General features: G+C 35.0%; 1 protein-coding gene across 6 annotated transcripts in view; it reads left to right on the forward strand.

Moving 5' to 3' along the window:
• The window catches only part of LOC136032192 (lysosomal alpha-mannosidase-like), a 459,508-nt gene that overhangs the window by 403,979 nt on the left and 38,235 nt on the right, over positions 1-17,294 (forward strand). For 5 of the 6 annotated variants that reach the window (XM_065712394.1, XM_065712393.1, XM_065712395.1 and 2 more), the window contains 2 exons: positions 50-289; positions 4,922-5,071. In XM_065712394.1, coding sequence (XP_065568466.1) covers positions 50-289; positions 4,922-5,071 — 390 coding nt within the window. Of the gene's footprint in view, positions 1-49; positions 290-4,921; positions 5,072-9,406; positions 9,725-17,294 lie in introns of those variants that run through there. The other variant, XM_065712397.1, reaches the window with a different exon arrangement.

Below are 17,294 nucleotides of genomic sequence, written 5' to 3' on the forward strand. Positions count from 1 at the left end.
TCACCCCACGGCTTGCGTGACCACCTTTAATTCCTTTTGTGTATTATAGATTCATAGAAGACTTCTCTTCGATGATGCATTTGGTGTAGGTGAAGCGTTGAATGAAACCGAATTCGGAGAAGGTCTTGTAGTCAGAGGTACTAATTATCTAATAGGAAATTTCAGCTCTGGAGGCACTATCTCACAGCATTACCGTCAATTGGCATTGAAAGTGTCGAAAAAACCTGTTCTTTCATTTGCAAAAACGAGTCTATCATTTAGTCAGTGGAAGACTAAATACAAGTTTGAGGTAAGTGATAGCCGCCCAAAAAATAATTTGCGGAACAATCATAACGCAAAAAAAAACAGAATGTGCAGATAATACGGAAAATATGAAAAACATGACTAATCTATATATATATAAAAATAAGTTGTTTGTTTGTGTGTCTGTCGACTGACGTCATGTTTGTGTGTCGACTGATGTCATGTTTGTCGACTGACGTCATTATAAGGATTGTGCTGTATGTCGTCATAAAGTTGTTTGTCGACTGACGTCATGTTTGTCGACTGACGAATTTACAGACCGGGACACCGGGACACAAATGACGACCAGGACACTCAAAGAGAAATTACAGACTGGGACACCGGGATACAAATAACGACCGGGACACAGGGAATATAAATGACGACCGGGACACAGGGACACAACTACAATGGCGCGTAATTAATATGGCGCGTAGCGACTTACGCGCGCGGGGGGGGGCTTGGGGGGCGCGAAGCGCCCCCACCAACTTGGTGTTAGGGTGCCGCGAAGCGCCACCCCAACAGCTAGTAAATCATAAAACTAAAAATTGTGAGGAGAGTATGGGCTGACAGTATACGTGACTATCTTTAATTCCTTTTGTGGATTAAAGACTTAGAAACGAATTTTCTTCGATTATGCAACTGGCAGGGTTAACGTTGAATGAAATAGAACTCAGAGAAGGCCTTGTAGTCGGAGGTACTAGTTATTTAGTGGGCACTTTCACTTTAACAAAAAGTTTCACTTTTAGAGGTACTATCTCACAGCACTACCGTCAATTAGCATTAGCGTTTCATTTGCGAAAACGAGTCTATCATTAAGGCAGTGGGAGAGTAAATACGAATTTGAGGTAAGTGATGCCCTTCTGAAGAACAACACGTGGAACAAGCGTTGCATCGGTAGATTAACTGTAATTCACTCATGATCCATGGCTCTTGGTGTAAAAGTCCCTTAGATTCTTATGAGCCATTTTCCGCAAATTCGATTATTTGTCTAATAAATACTAGATGAGAGTCTATGGAACATAAATCACAGAAAAGAAGAACTTCAGAAAGCATCTCCAGCCTAAAATGAATATAGTATGGTGTTGAATAAAGTATGTTTGAATTGGGGGAGGAGGAAGTGTTTTCCTTATTTTTTGTGGTCCACTTAGCTCCTGTGGCCACTTTTTGTGTGATTAGCGAATTGAGAACGCTTTATGATTTGAGCTATCTATTTGCCATGTATTCCAGACCAAATGAACCAGTTATGCTGAAATCTTTTCCGAAGTGTTTCGAGACAAAGAGTAAAAAAAAATAAAAGGCTACAAAAATCCAAAAAAAATATACACTTGAAACTAAAAATAGAAATACGATGTAACAATCTTATTTTATATATTATAATTAAAAATTATCCCTAACTACCAACCATTGACTTATCTGAAAACGATGATGCCACATGATGTTATCTCTTGAAGTAAGCACTTCTCTAAAGTGGTTTTGAGAGTCGGTTGGTTTTCAATCATCATAATCTTTTTTTCTTCTTTTTACACATGAACCTTGAAGGCAAGCGAGTATTACTTACAGTTTAAAGAAATTGCACATAGTTAGTAGCTTTTATGAAAAGCTATTTATAGCTTTTCATAAATTACAGCTTTTAATAATGATTTTAGGACCACTGGGTCGATACGATCATCCCTGGGACATAAAACAAAAAAACAAATAAATCGCATCCGTGATCTCTCTTCTGGCAAAAAAGTACAAAATTCCACTTTTGTCCAGATAAGAGCTTGAAACCTCTACATTAGGGTTCTCTGATAGCCTGAATCTGATGGTGTATTTTCATTAAGACTATATGCCTTTTAGGGTTTTTTTTTCCTGTTTTTGAAAATAAGGCAAATCTTCTCAGGCTCGTAACTTTTGATGGGTAGGACTAAACTTGTAGAAACTTATATATATATATATATATATATATATATATATATATATATATATATATATATATATATATATATATATATATATATATATATATATATATATAAAATCAGCATAAAAATTGGATTTTTTTGTATCTATTGGTGTCGAAGTTCTGTTTTTTGATTTTCGGTTACTATTGGGTCGAGTCGCTCCTTACTTGCAGTTCGTTACCACGAACTGTTTGATGGTCAAGAAATGGGGGGTTCTCTGATACCCTGAATCTGATGGTGTAATTTTCATTAAGATTCTATGCCTTTTAGGGTTTTTTTCTCCTTTTTTGAAAATAAGGCAAATTTTTTCAGGCTCGTAACTTTTGATGGGTATGACTAAACTTGGTGAAACTTATATATTTAAAATCAGCATAAAAATTCAAATTTTTGTATCTGTTGGAATCGAGGTTCTGTTTTTTGATTTTCGGTTACTATTTGGCCGAGTCGCTCCTTACTTGCAGTTCGTTGCCACGAACTGTTTGATGGTCAAGAAATTGTCGTGAAGATTCGTTTAAAGTTTGTTGGAAGGGGTAGAAAGGGAGATATCAAATATTCGTTTTCAATCCTTTCTATTATAATCTTCCCCCTCTGTGAGCAAGTATGTAAAGAGGGATTGTATTTTGCTATTAAGATTTTAATCTTGTAATTTAACTTTTCCTTTGTCTCAAATTATAGCATACCACAGCCTTGTCATCAGTGAGAATTTGACATCAGTGAGTAAATAGTCAGGGGGCAAACAACAGAAAAAGTCAGGGGGAAATCTGTTCTCAGTAGGACCCGAATTCATGACCCCTAATGACAGATTTTTATTTGTCTTAGTGACGACTGACTGTAAAATATATCCTGCCTAAAACATATTTTCTTCGTTGCCAGGTGTTTAACCCCGCCCCCGGTGTCTATCCCCCCACTGAAAAATACACTCGAAAAATAACCCCCTGAAAAATGCCCCTGCGTCAAATACCCCCCCCCCCCGAGGAAAATACCCCCGGTGAAAATACCTCCCTGGAAAGTACTCTCGAAAAATGCCTCCTGAGGAAAATACCCCTTGCTGAAAATACCCCCCGAAACATATTCCTCGTTGGAATTACCCCCGCGGAAAATGTCCCCCCCTCCGCCCCCGGTAAATACCTCCTATGGAAAATAAGGCTTTCCGAATCAAAGAACTTTATTTGACTTTTTTTTTCGTAGAGGGATGGAATTTTGGTGCTTTTTGTTCTCAAGTTTTACGCATCGTAAACTTACGTGATTGGCGTACAATACACAAGTATCAGAATTTTGATGGAGAGAGAGCCAGATTTCTCCGCGTTATTTAAAAACAATCAGTAATTAAATTTAAAAAAAAAGTTTTTTTTAACTGAAAGTGAGGAGCGACTTCAAAACTTAGAACGAACAGAAATTATTACGTATATGAAAGGAGTTTCCCCTTCCACAAGACCTTGTTCTTTACGCTAAAGTTGTGACTTTTTGTTATAATTCTTTAAGAACGATTCCTGAAACACAATGGCTGTTAAATTAGAGCAGTAAGCTTCGTTTTAAAATCCTAAAAAAAATTAACGTAAAAAGTGAGGCCTTGAGGAGGAGGCAACCCCTTTCGTATAGCCCAAATTGTATATTTCCCATCTATTCTGTCACTTTTCTTTGTCTTGTCTCACTCTAAACTGAAAGGAACTAACGTAGAAACCGGTTTTTTCTCAAGTTTTACACAGCGTAAACTTGACTGAGTGGCGTATAATACACAAGTACCAAAATTTCTTCCTCCTACGGTAAATAACAAAAAAAAAGTCAAATAAAAATTCTCAAATTTGGAAAGCCTTGTTTTCTACGGGGGGGATATTTTTCAGGACGGGGAAATTTTTCATGAGGGGTGTTTTCGGGGGGAGGGTATGTTCAAGGGTGCATTTTCCTCGGGGGAATATTTTCCAGGGGAATTTTCCGTGGAAGCTATTATTCGTGGGGAATATTTTTCGGAGGGGTATTTTACATGGGATATTTTTTGGGGAAGTAAGCGCCGGGGGTTAAACGCCTAGAGCCATTTTCTTCATAGATGATTTCCATTGCTTTTATGAGGATCACCTATCTAATTGTGTGTAGTTTATGTTCTAGTCTAAGTAATGCTTGTCAAAATTAAATCACTCAATCATGAAAAATATAATCACTTTGTCACTAAAAACACTGTGTATAAGAATTATTTCTAGCAACTCGGTACATTGTGTCTGGATTTTTCATACTCTATTTGATTATTCAGATGCTTTTCTATGTACGTCATTAAAATCGTTGAGCTTCAATCCGGGACCTTACTAAAAATTCTTGTTCACTCTTTCTCAAGTTTCTGGATTCTTTTCATTTTCAATGTTTTTTTTCTTTCTAACTCTTTTCTAAATGCCCTTTTTCTATTTCCGAGCTTTCATTTAAGATTGTTTATAAAATGGTATTACTTCATTAGTTTGTTTTCAAAATTGTCTGTTTCGACTTTTTATTTTCTCTAATTGCATTTCAAAGTTCCCTGATCATATTTTCAACGTTTAGTACATTTAATCGAACACCTAGATTTTCTTCCCTTCTTTTGTGATGTCCATCTGCCTTTTCAAACTCAGAGAAAAGAAAATTATAGAATGCTTTTTCTAGGATTCTATTCAAGTATGTTTCCCAACTTTTTATTTTCCCCTTTTATTTTGTCTAATCGCGTTTCACAGTTCGCAGGTCTCAAGAGGTCACTCCCAGCTAATGTCAACCTCCTTACGTTTGAGCCGTGGGAGACAGGGAAAATTCTTCTCCGCTTAGAACATATTTATCAAGAAGGAGAACACCCTAGCCTATCAAAAGAAGTGACAGTTTCTCTTGAGGTTAGTGACAGGCTTTTAAACTTGATAAGGCTTTTTTCATTAATGAATTTTCAGTTTCTTAAACAGGGATTTATCTGATGAAAGTTTAGATATATTAATGAATTTAGAGGATGACAATTCTTTTTTTCTTGTTAGTCGGGTTCGGTACTTTATGTTTTCTGGATGGCTTCAAATAATTTATGGTGATTGATAATATTAATACTAAATACATTCATCAAGGGTTGGAATTCATGGGTGCTGGAAGTAACGCAAATGAGTCATACAAAATCATCTATTTGCCCTCTGTCAATGTTTAATTTTTTATCGTGGGAAAGATTTATGCTAACAAAAGAACAAATCCGGTGGTAACAGATTTCTGATATGCAGTGTACTAAAACAAGGTTAAAGTAAAACTAAAAAAACTAAAAAATAAAAAATGTAAAACTAAATAAAATGTAAAAAAATAAAAAATGTAAAAAATAAAAAAAATGTAAAACATGTAAAAAATAAAAAATGTAAACTAAAAAATGTAAAAATGTAAAAATGTAAAACTAAAAAATAGAAGCAGTGACACACTGCTTTTAACTGAAATTAGAATATAATCCAATCAAAATAATACAAATCAAAGTCAAGTAAAATAAAATACCCTACTGAGCCACAATAATAGAGTACTGACTTGATACTCCTTCTTCAACTGCCTTCTGTATTGGGAATGTTTATTTGTTTATGGGTCAAAGAGCTCATTTACTACTTCAGGGCTTCTCGTAGTGTGCTCCACTGCTCACGGAATTGTGTCTCAAGGCCCCTAAAACCTGTTTGAAATATCATTATTAAATCCTTCATCTATTTAATCGTAAATTGTAATGAATAAAGTAACTTTTGAATTACCTACGTACTTAAAAATTTATTTTATTATCTTACCTTAATAGCAGGAATTATTCTTAGACCTGCACTGTCCACCTGACGCGTGCTATGTGTACCTTCTTTTCAATTTGCTTAGTTTCAGGTAGTAAGCACCTTTATTAAACTACCGGAAACATTGATGGAATCCATTGCCTTAAATTGTGGGGGGAGTGGAGGGCAAGAGATTTGGGCCCCCTAAATTTTCGCCTCCCTTCCTTCCCCCTATGTTTCTAAAAGTAACCTGTTTCTGGTATTTTCATTGAATAACGTTCTAATGGTATTTTAATAGAAGAAAATGATGAAAACGCTCCCCTCGCCCCAAAAATTTTGATAAGATAAGTTTTACACCCCCTGCCCAATTATCGTAGATTGGCACCACTTATGAAAGCTAGTGCTACATTAGAATAGGGAAACTAAAATGATTGAAACAAAAATTCTGATATTAAAAACAAATTTCGTCATGGGAGCTCGAAAATTATTTGAATTCACAACTTATTATGATAATGAAGGAGGAAGTTTCTTTACCTTCCAATAAAATACAAATAACACTCTAGTCTTGAGCGGTTTGAAGGGAGTGCTGTAATGTCAATTGGTTAGAGGAGTTTTTCACCTAGATTACCCCCTCCCTATATTTCAATATTTGTGCGTCACTGGGGGGGGGGGGGGCTACAAGAAACAAGGGGTTGCAAGTGGTGGTGACTCTTCTGGAAAAATTTTCTTAGTGGTGGCTCATTTTTCAACTTTTCTTTGGTAGCTTCTGGGAATGGCCTCTGGCATCATAGATGGGTGGTACATAGACTTTACTGTCAAAGATAGAAGTTCAAATTTGGCTCGTCATAGAACAACGTCTGTGATTACAGGCATCAATTGGCATTTTGTTTGTTTCGCACATTTAGTTACTTAAGTCTGAACGGTTTCGAGGTGGTAAGAATCTCGCTGATAGAAGGGACCAGGAAGCAGAGGCGTAACGAATGGGTAGGAGACTTCCTCAAATTTTTTTGGTGACTCCATAAAAGAAATTAAGCCGGTAGAATCGCGCTGCTAAGCAAAGCCGTTTTATTAGCTAACTATTGATACTGAATAAATGAAAATAAAAGAACTAACAAGATGAAAAGATGAATAAAAGAAGATTACACCCTTCAAAACACTAACATAAAACAAAATACTAACATAACAAATACTCAAAATATGGACTTCACCTTGTTCGCAGTCGATAAAAGCTGACTGCCTTCTTGATATCGTTTAAGATTATAGTGACTTTCCATGTCAACCTAGAGTAAGGCAAAACTCACGACCGTTATTCACTATCTTCTTTCTTTGAAGATTGGCTCAATAAATTCCAAGACATCCGAGAGGGGGATCCTTCAAAATAGTCTTTCTGAAGGATGGAAATTTTTTGGCCTTGAACATGTATAAATTCAGAATAACAGCACATTTTATTTTAATTTTAATTTTTTTCCTTATTTTAATAAAATGCTTTCTTAGTATCTTTATATCTTCTACTACTCAGAATCCACAGTCAAAATTGCTTTATAAATAATTAAATTCACTCATCATATTAATTCTATTCAACTCATATATTAATGTTATAGAATATAAATAAAAGCTTGATATATTAGTATTGTCATAGAGAGCAAAGCTTAAGGAGATGGGGGATCTAATCGTTGCGAAACTCGTTGAAAGAAAATGGTCTGGTAACATCTTCATTTGCCTTTTTAAATTCCCTCACCTTTGGGCTTCGTTGTTTCTTCATGGTTTTCCAATTTTCGTTAAATATCCCTAATTTGCACCACATTGAATTGTAACTAAGTTAAGTTCCACCCCATTCTTCCTTTAAAAAAGTAGTCCTTAAGGAATAAAATTGTTGGGACATTAAAGCATAAATCACTATCAACATTCTTTTTCTACTCTTCTGGTGATTTAATTTATCCTACTTCTCCTTCAGTGATAGCCATTACTTTCTCATTTAATTTGTACACAATAACCCTGCTTATTGAACTGTGACCAACTCCGACGAAGAAATACGGGACTGCCTGCTTTTCCTCTTTCCTTTTTCGAGCTTTTTCTCATTAGGACTGCCAGAGACAGGGAATGAGATAAATGACATGTAAATACTGCACCTGTCCAGTGAGATAAAGAAGGAATGAGACAGTTCAAGTACTTTGAACACGAAAAACAGGCTAATATGAAGTTCAGTGGCATCTTAAATCACATCCATAGTAAGAAGACACAGAGTAAATAATAATAGAGATATAATAATAGAGTAGATTTATAACGATAGAAATATATGGGTAGACATATATAAAGGTAGATATATATAGATATATAAAAAAAGACACAAAAAGGCAAAGATATATATGATAATAGAGCATAAAATATTATAGAGGTTTACTAACTTAAAGCTAGTTGCCGTTCCTTCAGAAACAGGTATTGTGTATGTTTGAAATTTATTGTTTTGTGTAATGCTACGCACAGTTAACACATCTAGAGATGGTATTTCTGTTATATGCCTATAATACTTTGTGTACTGTAATTAAATACCATTTCTAGATGTGTTAATTATTGGTAGCATTGATAAGCTGGATTTCAATATTTACAGAAAAATAACAAAAAACAACAGATATCTTGATTTAAAATCAAATCACCCCCAAAGTTAAAAGAGATTTTGTAACTTTTCTTGTGGATCATGCCCTAAATATTGGCTCTAATTCCCACCTAACAGGAGAACTGAATTTTGTCAGAGACATACTTATTGGAAACGGTTATTCCACTCTCTTTATTAATAATACAATTAGCCGTAGGCTAGAAAGATATTCTCGTAAAGTCAAAGGTCTTTTACGATGCCAGGCTCCTGATAAGCCCTCAAATATAAACTATCATCCAAATATTCGAAAAGTCACTCCAAGTTTAAAAAAAAAATTGCACACAAAATAGTCTGTATTTAGTATTTACTAATAATTTTAAGATCATGAACTTCCTAAACTCTGGTAAAGATATAACCCCAGTTACTTGCCAAAGAGGGCTTTATCAAATACCATGTGACTGTGGCAATTACCATGTTAGTAGAGCACAGCAGAAGTAAGAAAAACGTCTGCAGCATCACAGAGATGACATAACTTGAATTTTAATAATTCTAAAAATTCTTTCGATACTGCTTTCAGTATCCATGTCTTTGATAACCCCAGCTATCAATGACTTAGGTATAAAACAGGTTGTTCGTGAAGCAATTGAAGTTGAACTCGAAATATTTTTAATGGATTTGGGAAATTATTAACTAAATGCTTTATGCACAAATCTAATTCAAAACGAGTTAACAGAGTCTCTTAAAAAAGAAGTAGTCAATACCAGTAAGCCTGCTATTAAAAGACCTTAGAGGTTAGTTGCGAAAGAGGCAAAAATATCGTTGAAAGTGTGTTTTAATGCCTTAATTATTTTTATTTTACTTGAATGAAGGTGGTCAGAATCGTTTCCAACCTCAAAGGGAAGATGACAGAACTCGTTAATAAAAGTCAGGGAATGTAGTTGTTCATCGTTTCACAGAAACTCAACGAAATTTCAGCCATTTTGGACGTGCAGTTTTTATTTGACAAACGTTTCAGTAAGTCGATGTCAGTTTTGTGTGAAAATGGACAAAAAAATCGAATTCTGAGCTATCATAAAATGTTTGTTTTGAATGGAAATACGCCTACGCAAATCAAAGATGAGTTATGCTCTGTGTATGGTCACTCTGCACCATCATTTACCACAGTTAAGATATGGACACCTGAAATTAAACGTGGCCTTAAGAGCTTGGTAGATAGTAAACGTTTGTGATGTCCAACAACTGTAACTAATAATGGAAATATCACTAAAGTTCACCAAATAATGTTAAACAACCCCCGAGTCAAAGTGAGAGTGATAGCAGAGGCAATGAAACTGTCCAAAGAGCGCGTTTGTCACATATTAAATCAATATCTAGGCATAAGAAAGCTGTCCGCGGGTTGGATACCGCGTTTCCTAACGTTCGACCAAAAATGTGTTCAAATGAGCATTTGCAATGCTCTGTTGCCACAATTTAGGCCCAATAAATCAGAGTTTTGGTGCCGATTAATTACTGTAGATGAAACTTGGATACACCTTTATGCGCCTGAAACATAATAAAGTTAAAACAGTTGACTCCAATGGGGGAACCGGCTCCAAAAAAAGCAAAAAAAAATTTCCAATGGATAAGTGATGGCAACTGTTCTTGGGATAGTTCTTGAAATATTCTAATCAATTTTCTTTACGTGACATGCTGAAAGCAGAAATTGTGGATAAATGGCCACATTTGCAGAAATAGAAAATACTGTTTCACCAGGACAACGCCCTGTCTCACACCTCAACAGTTGCCATGGCGAGAATCCATGAATTACGGCTGTTGCATGAAGCAACTTCTTCCTGTTCCCTTAACTAAAAATGCACTCAGATGACAAAGACTTTTGTCAAATTAGGAGGGAATCACCTTCGTGAATAATTATTTTGCAGAGAAGAGCACCGAGTACTATTTTGATGGATTAAATAGATGGGAACATCGCTTGGAGAATTGTACGGAGTAACAAAGAGACTATGTAGGAAAATAAAATAAATTTTAATATAAACTATCTTGAATCTACGTTAGTTCAGAAACTTTTCAGGCCGCCCTATATATTTGTATGTGGGTGTATGTGTCTGTGTGTGTTTGCGTGTGTTTGTGCATGCTTGTGTGCTTTATTTTTGTGTTTCAAATATAATTTCATCATTAATCCACTTTCCGTGAGGACTCAAATGTGGTCTGGGTTATTAGAACTAAGGTTTTTACAGATTTTCATATCCTGTATAGTAAATGTTTTCTTATAATTTGATTGGATAATTGCTGAAAGAAACACTAATAGTTTATAAATATTTTTGTAAATAGTCTTTTATAGAAGGCCCCAAAATAAGGTTTTATTAGCTTAGGGTGCTTTGCCTGAAAGTTTCAAAAACAACCAGCCAAAAAAGAAGTTTCTCACCGCTTTACCCCCCCCCCCCCAAGGCAGTCCATCCGAGCACTTGTTTGGTACCTCTAGTAATTTATTTGGACTGTGGCAGAAAGAATTACTCATTATGCTTATAACTTGCAAGTAATTTTCTTTTTTTATAATATGGCTCCTGGTGTATCAACCATGTATATTAATCTTGTTAAGATACCTTTTTTTAAAAGTTCTACAATATATAGAGAAAAAAATAGACAGTAAAGTAACTTAAAATAATCCAATGCTTTGTCATTTTAAGTAAAAATATCGGAAAGCCAAGGACTAGGGATATGATTGCGAATAATAAAAGACATAGTGAAACAGAGGCTTAATAAACAATTCTGATATTTTTGATCATTTTCGCTTGTTTAAACAAGGTTTCCGGCCATATCTAGCCTGAAAACTGAACAAGAATTCTCATGTATGGAACACAATTAGCTTGGGCTGCATTTAATCTATTCAGATCAATTGCACACAAGATAGATGTTAAGCAAAAGCTAGTAATTGTACAGCTATTTTTGGGCTTTTGAAAATGTTAAGCCTTTGATTGTATTTCTATATAAGTATTGCAAAATGGAAAAAAATCTTTTTAACAGGGAATAGGGTATAAGTTTTTGTATCATTTTGAACCCCTACAAACAAGCTATAAGCCATTCCAGAGGAATTTTTTTCCAGCCAGTGATATCAATTGACCTCATGAATAAATCTCTCATGTCAATATCTCAAACTTTTTGTTGTTACCTCTTGGATTATGGAGATCACGATTGGTTGAATTTATTCAAGTTAATTACACACAAGATACATGTTAAGCAAAAGCTAGAAATTGCATAGCTATCTTTGGGCTTCTAAAGATGTCAAGTCTTTAATTGTATTTCTATATAGGCTAAGTATTGTAAAATGGAAAGAATTCTGTTTAACAGGGAATGGGGTATTGGCTTTTGTATACGTCTTGAATCCCTGCCAACAATCTGTAAACTATTCCAGAGGAATTGGCTTCCCGTCAACGATATCACTTGACCTCATGAACAAACCTTTCATGTCAATGTCGTAAATTTTTGTAGTGACCTCTTAGGTTATGAAGATCATAATTGATTTGACCCTAATGTATTGGACCCTTTTGCGGTTAATGGAACTATCAATTTATTTTCCTCTTCCTAATTCATATGCATGAATGCAAGAAATATGGATTAAACTAAGAATATCGCTAATGCCATATAATTATCTATATATTTGGTAATTATTTTTCCCCTAGTATGAGAGCCCTGGATGAGGAATTTGATGGTTATCCCAACAATATCGAATACAAAAGATTACAGTTAAGGAGTCAATGAAATACAATACTTTGATCCAAGTTTCTTCCAGGACGGAGGCATTTAATCATGTCGAATGGAAGCAAAAATAAGTAAAAAAAAAAAAATGTTTTACAGTACGAAACGTATGGGAAAAATTAATACCAATTTTTTCCATTAATGTCAATTCTAGAAAAAAAAAGATACGTATTCTCTTCATACAGTTGATTATATCTAGTTACTAAGCGATTTTCTTCAAATGGTTCTCCTCGTTCTGCTTTTTCCTTTCTTTTTTTTTTCTTTATTTAACATTTTGTCATAAAGGCTTATAATCAAAGTCAATTAATTTTTTTTTTACTTTATGGTAGAAAATAGTTTTCAACCGCGTTTTTTTGTTATTGCGTGATGATCAGAATATTTCACAACGTAATAACTACACAAACGTGGTTACAAATTCATTTTTAATAAGAGTAGAAAAAAAAATCTAGAAGAAAATTACGGAAAATTCTTTTTCATTTTACGACTGAAGTACTGTGGAAATGCAATTTCTCTCGGGATTGATTATATTTTTAGAACCTTTCTGGTGGAAAGCAACAAGCTTCAGAATTACAGTCAGACTATATTTTATTATTTTAAGAATTATAGAACTTCAGGTAGCTGACTATCAAATTCGCAAATTGATTCTTTTAGGTAGGATAGTTAAGATTAACCATACAAATGTTCATAATCTTTAAGTTTGTCAATGCTCTGGGACAAGGGGTTACATACATTTGAATGATATGGCATAGATATACTTGTTAATACTGTAAATTGCTCATCCATTTGGTTTTCAGCAATATAAAGCCAAATAATAATAGAAAAAACATTATCAAACACAAGAAAGCAACATGAATACTATTAAAATAAATGACTACATGGCAAACGTTTGTATAAGGTAATACCGGTAGAAAAGAAAAAAGCAAAAAGGAAGTCGTTAATGCTTGACAGTTGGGAGATGTTTTTAATCTGTCATGAAGTGACAATGAAAAATTGCTATATAAATCTGCCTAGAGTCACGACTATTTTGCCCATGAGTTTTGTGTGGGTAAATAAATAAAAAGGGCTTAAAGAAGTCCAGTCTCAGTTAATTTGTGTGGTCATAGCTAGATGCGTTGTTTTACTAGAATAATCTAATATATTCAGTTTTTAAATCTAGTGGTATATTGGGATACTATCCGTAATCTAAAGAAATTAATTAAAATTGCAGAAAGTCTTTTTGCTGCAACTATCTGATAACTTAAATTCAGTGTCATTTTATTGATATTATTCTTGTTATGGACGGGCTAAAACAATTGAATCAAGGCTCAGACCACGAAATCCCTGAAGAAGTCGTTTCCCTCACCAATCCCCAACCCATAGAAGTCATGTCAAGAGGGGTGGGGGACCGATATTTATTCATCTTGTTGAGGCTATTCCATTAGACTATTGGTGTCACCTCAGTCGTGGTAGGCCTACTGTGAGAGTTGTCTTGTCTATCTTTTTCTACCCTTTGAGGAAGAACCTTCCTTGGTAGTTTCAAGATGTCTACAATTGTCTTCCTACATTCTGAGAAATACGCCCTTCAGCTTTAGACCGGTTTGGGCTGGTGACACCCTTCCCAAAAAAGAGAATTGCAAGCCATTAGTGGCAAGCAGCACTTGTTCTTCAGAAGAATTTTCTTACTTGTGAAAAAATGTATATTTCTTCACTGGGAATTACTCTTCAAGAGATCCGTTATTGCGCTACGGTCGTTACTTCATGGTTCGAGGGAGATTGACTCCCCTCCTGCCCAGTTACGATTTTGGCAGCCATTACTAGCTCTGATCAATCCAATCTTGGTAGCCGAGAAATGGCACCGGCGCTATAATATTTAAAATCGTACCATTTGTCTCACATTTGAACAAACAGTAGCGGGGAATTCTAATTTTTTGGATTACATGCCTTTTCTTAAATTCCTCTTTAAATTCTGTACAGTTTTCTAGGGGTATTGTGTTCAAGGTGGAATGAAAGCATGGCTTTTTGCAAATATTAAATAAATAAAAACAAATTTTTTCAACTTCTAGTAAGGATTGACATTAAAACTTAAAACGAACAGAAATTATTCCGTTTATGAAAGGGGTTGCCCCCTCCTCAAAGCCCCGCTCTTAATGCTAAATTTTGACTCTTTCTCGCAACCCTAATTTTTAAAACAATAAAAAACTTTAGCGTAAAGAGCGGAGCGTTGAGGAGGGGACAACCCCTTTCATATACGGAACAATTTCTGTTCGTTTTAAATTTTAATGTCGCTCCTTACTTTAAGTCTAAAAGACTTGTTTTTGTATTTAATTTCTGAACATTTTTGAATGAACACATGTTTCGATTTTGGCTCACCGCACATGAATAATTAAAACAAAATTTGCATATTATTTTTTTTGGCTAAATGGCTTTCTCATAGTTTTGATCGGAAGGATTTTGATAAAAGAAACGGGTAGGGGAAGAGGCCTACTTGCCCTCTAAATTTTGGTTACTTAAAAAGGCAACTAGGACTTTTTATTTTTTTACGAGGTTTTTTTTATTAGTAATAAATATGCGTAACTTAAGCATTAACTTACGTACCGAACTTCTATATTTGTGTATTTTTATTACGTATATGAGGGGGTTTGCCCCCTCGTTTATACCCCGCTCTTTACACTAAAGCTTGAATTTTGTCCAAATTCTTTAAGAATGACCCCTGAATCACAAAGGCCGTAGAAAAAATAGTTAAAATTACCAAAAATACTTTAGCATAAAGAGCGAGGCATTGAGGAAGAGACGAACCCCCTTATATACATAACAATTTCTGTTCGTTTTAAGTTTTGATGCTGCTCCTTACTTCCAGTTGGAAAAACTTTTTTTTTTATTTGTCTTCTTATTTTTTTTAAATAATACTAGAAAATCCTGCACCCTCTTCATGGAAATTATCTTCCCTTATGATAAATTCTTCCATGGGAAAGATCCTCCCACGTAACCCCATCTCCTATAGCCACCCCCACCCCCACGCGAAAAAGTCCTCCTGAAAACGTCTGTACACTTCCCAATAACCATTACTATATGTAAACAAAGGTCAAAGTTTGTAATTTGCATCCCCTCTCCCGGGGACTTAGGGGGATTAAGTCGTCCCCAAAGACATAGTCATTTGGTTTTTTCGACTATGCTGAACAAAATGGCTATCTCGAAATTTTGATCCGGTGACTTTGGCAAAAATTAGCGTGGGAGGGGGCCTAGGTGCCCTCCAATTTTTCGCTCACTTAAAAAGGGAACTAGAACTTGTAATTTCCGTTACAATGATCCCTCTCACGACATTCTAGGACCACTGGGTCGATATAATCATCCCTTCGAAAAAAAAACAAACAAATAAACACGCATCTGTGATTTGTCTCCACATTTTTGTAGATAGGAGCTTGAAACTTTTAAAGTAGGGTTCTCTGATAGGTGGAATCTGGTGGTGTGATTTTCATTAAGATTCTATGAATTTCAGGGGGCATTCCCCTTTATTTTCTAAAATAAGGCAAATTGTCTCAGGCTCATAACTTTTGACGAGTAAGGCTAAACTTGTTGAAACTTGTATATTTAAAGTCAGCATAAAAATACGATTCTTTTGATCTAACTATTGGTATCAAAATTACTGTTTTTAGTGTTTTGGTTACTATTGAGCCGGGTCACTCCTAACTACAGTTCGTTACCATGAACTGTTTGATACTACTTTTTACTGCAGGTTTAGCCATTTGTCTGTCAATTAAGCCAAAAAGAAAGTGATATGTTTACATGCAACTGTAAATTTGCATATTTTTCCTACTTTTTTCCTCAAATTCTTCATTTTATTCTGATTTCAAATAGAATGAAAACGTTGAATTTTATGGACTACCAACTTTGATAATATACTGCGACAATCTTGCGTTATCAAGCTTAGAATCGACAACCATACGCACCCGCAAGCAGAAAATTGAATATCTACAGTTAGTTTCTATACTGAATAGACTGAATTACTTCAAAGGTGTTAATTTTGTCTGTAGATTGAGTTTAGAATATTTGCAGGTAATCCCATAGTAGGGTAAACAATCAATGAAGCAACCTATAGGGTAGCTATTGAGAGTTTCAGAAGCTTATATTTGAGCTGGTTTTTAAAATGTTTGGAACTTTTTGGGCCTAGCCTATAAACTAAAGCTAGCTAGTTTTTTGGATTCTTTATTATGTATTTGGTTGATTTCTCATCAGCAATTAGTTCATAATTCCTAATAAAGTTGATTTATAACAGCAAATTTTTGCAGATGGCCTGTGGTCATATTTGGCTTTATAGGCTCCCTAAGCAGCCGAAAATAGCCCTAGACAATCTGAAAAAGTTTGCTTATGACCTGCATTACTGATTGTTGGTAGTTACATAGCAGGGTATATGATATGGTGTGCATGTCCTGGTTAGTTTTGCTTATGCAACAGAAACCAAATAAAAAATAAAACTTTGGGTCGCGTTTCATGGTCTCTCTAAGCATAGTGACCACTACCACTGTAGCTTTGCCTCACCCTACCCTTCTAGTAGGGGATATCAGCTTGATTGTTGTCAATTCAGTGTTAATGGGAATGCTACTTCGTATTTGAGAGGGTTAAAACAAGCTTTGTTCCATCATGTTGTTTGTGCATGTGCTGCCTTATGGCAAGCTTAAAGTCAGGTTCTGACAACTTATTGAATTCTCCTTGAAAATTGTGTAGATTAGGGATAGATTTGGAGAGAAACAATTAAATCATGCCATGTTCACGGTAGCCGACGCATCTTGGAGTGGTACGTGTACATGAGATTGTTGCAATGAGATAATTTTTTTCCATCAATTTTGATACATAGATGGCATGGCTTGTCATCAAGACTCGATTGGTAATGCCAAAATTAGTCAAATTTAAAGAAAAAAGGGACCGAAACCATTTCTTGGTCGCTATTTGGTCCGAAATTTTTTTTGTGTTTTCTCATCTTTTTATTCTTGTTTGTCTTTTTTCATTCTTGTTTGTCTGTGTCAAACA

This window comes from Artemia franciscana, chromosome 10 (assembly GCF_032884065.1).
Source record: "Artemia franciscana chromosome 10, ASM3288406v1, whole genome shotgun sequence".
In the NCBI taxonomy this organism is placed as follows: Eukaryota; Metazoa; Arthropoda; class Branchiopoda; order Anostraca; family Artemiidae; genus Artemia; species Artemia franciscana.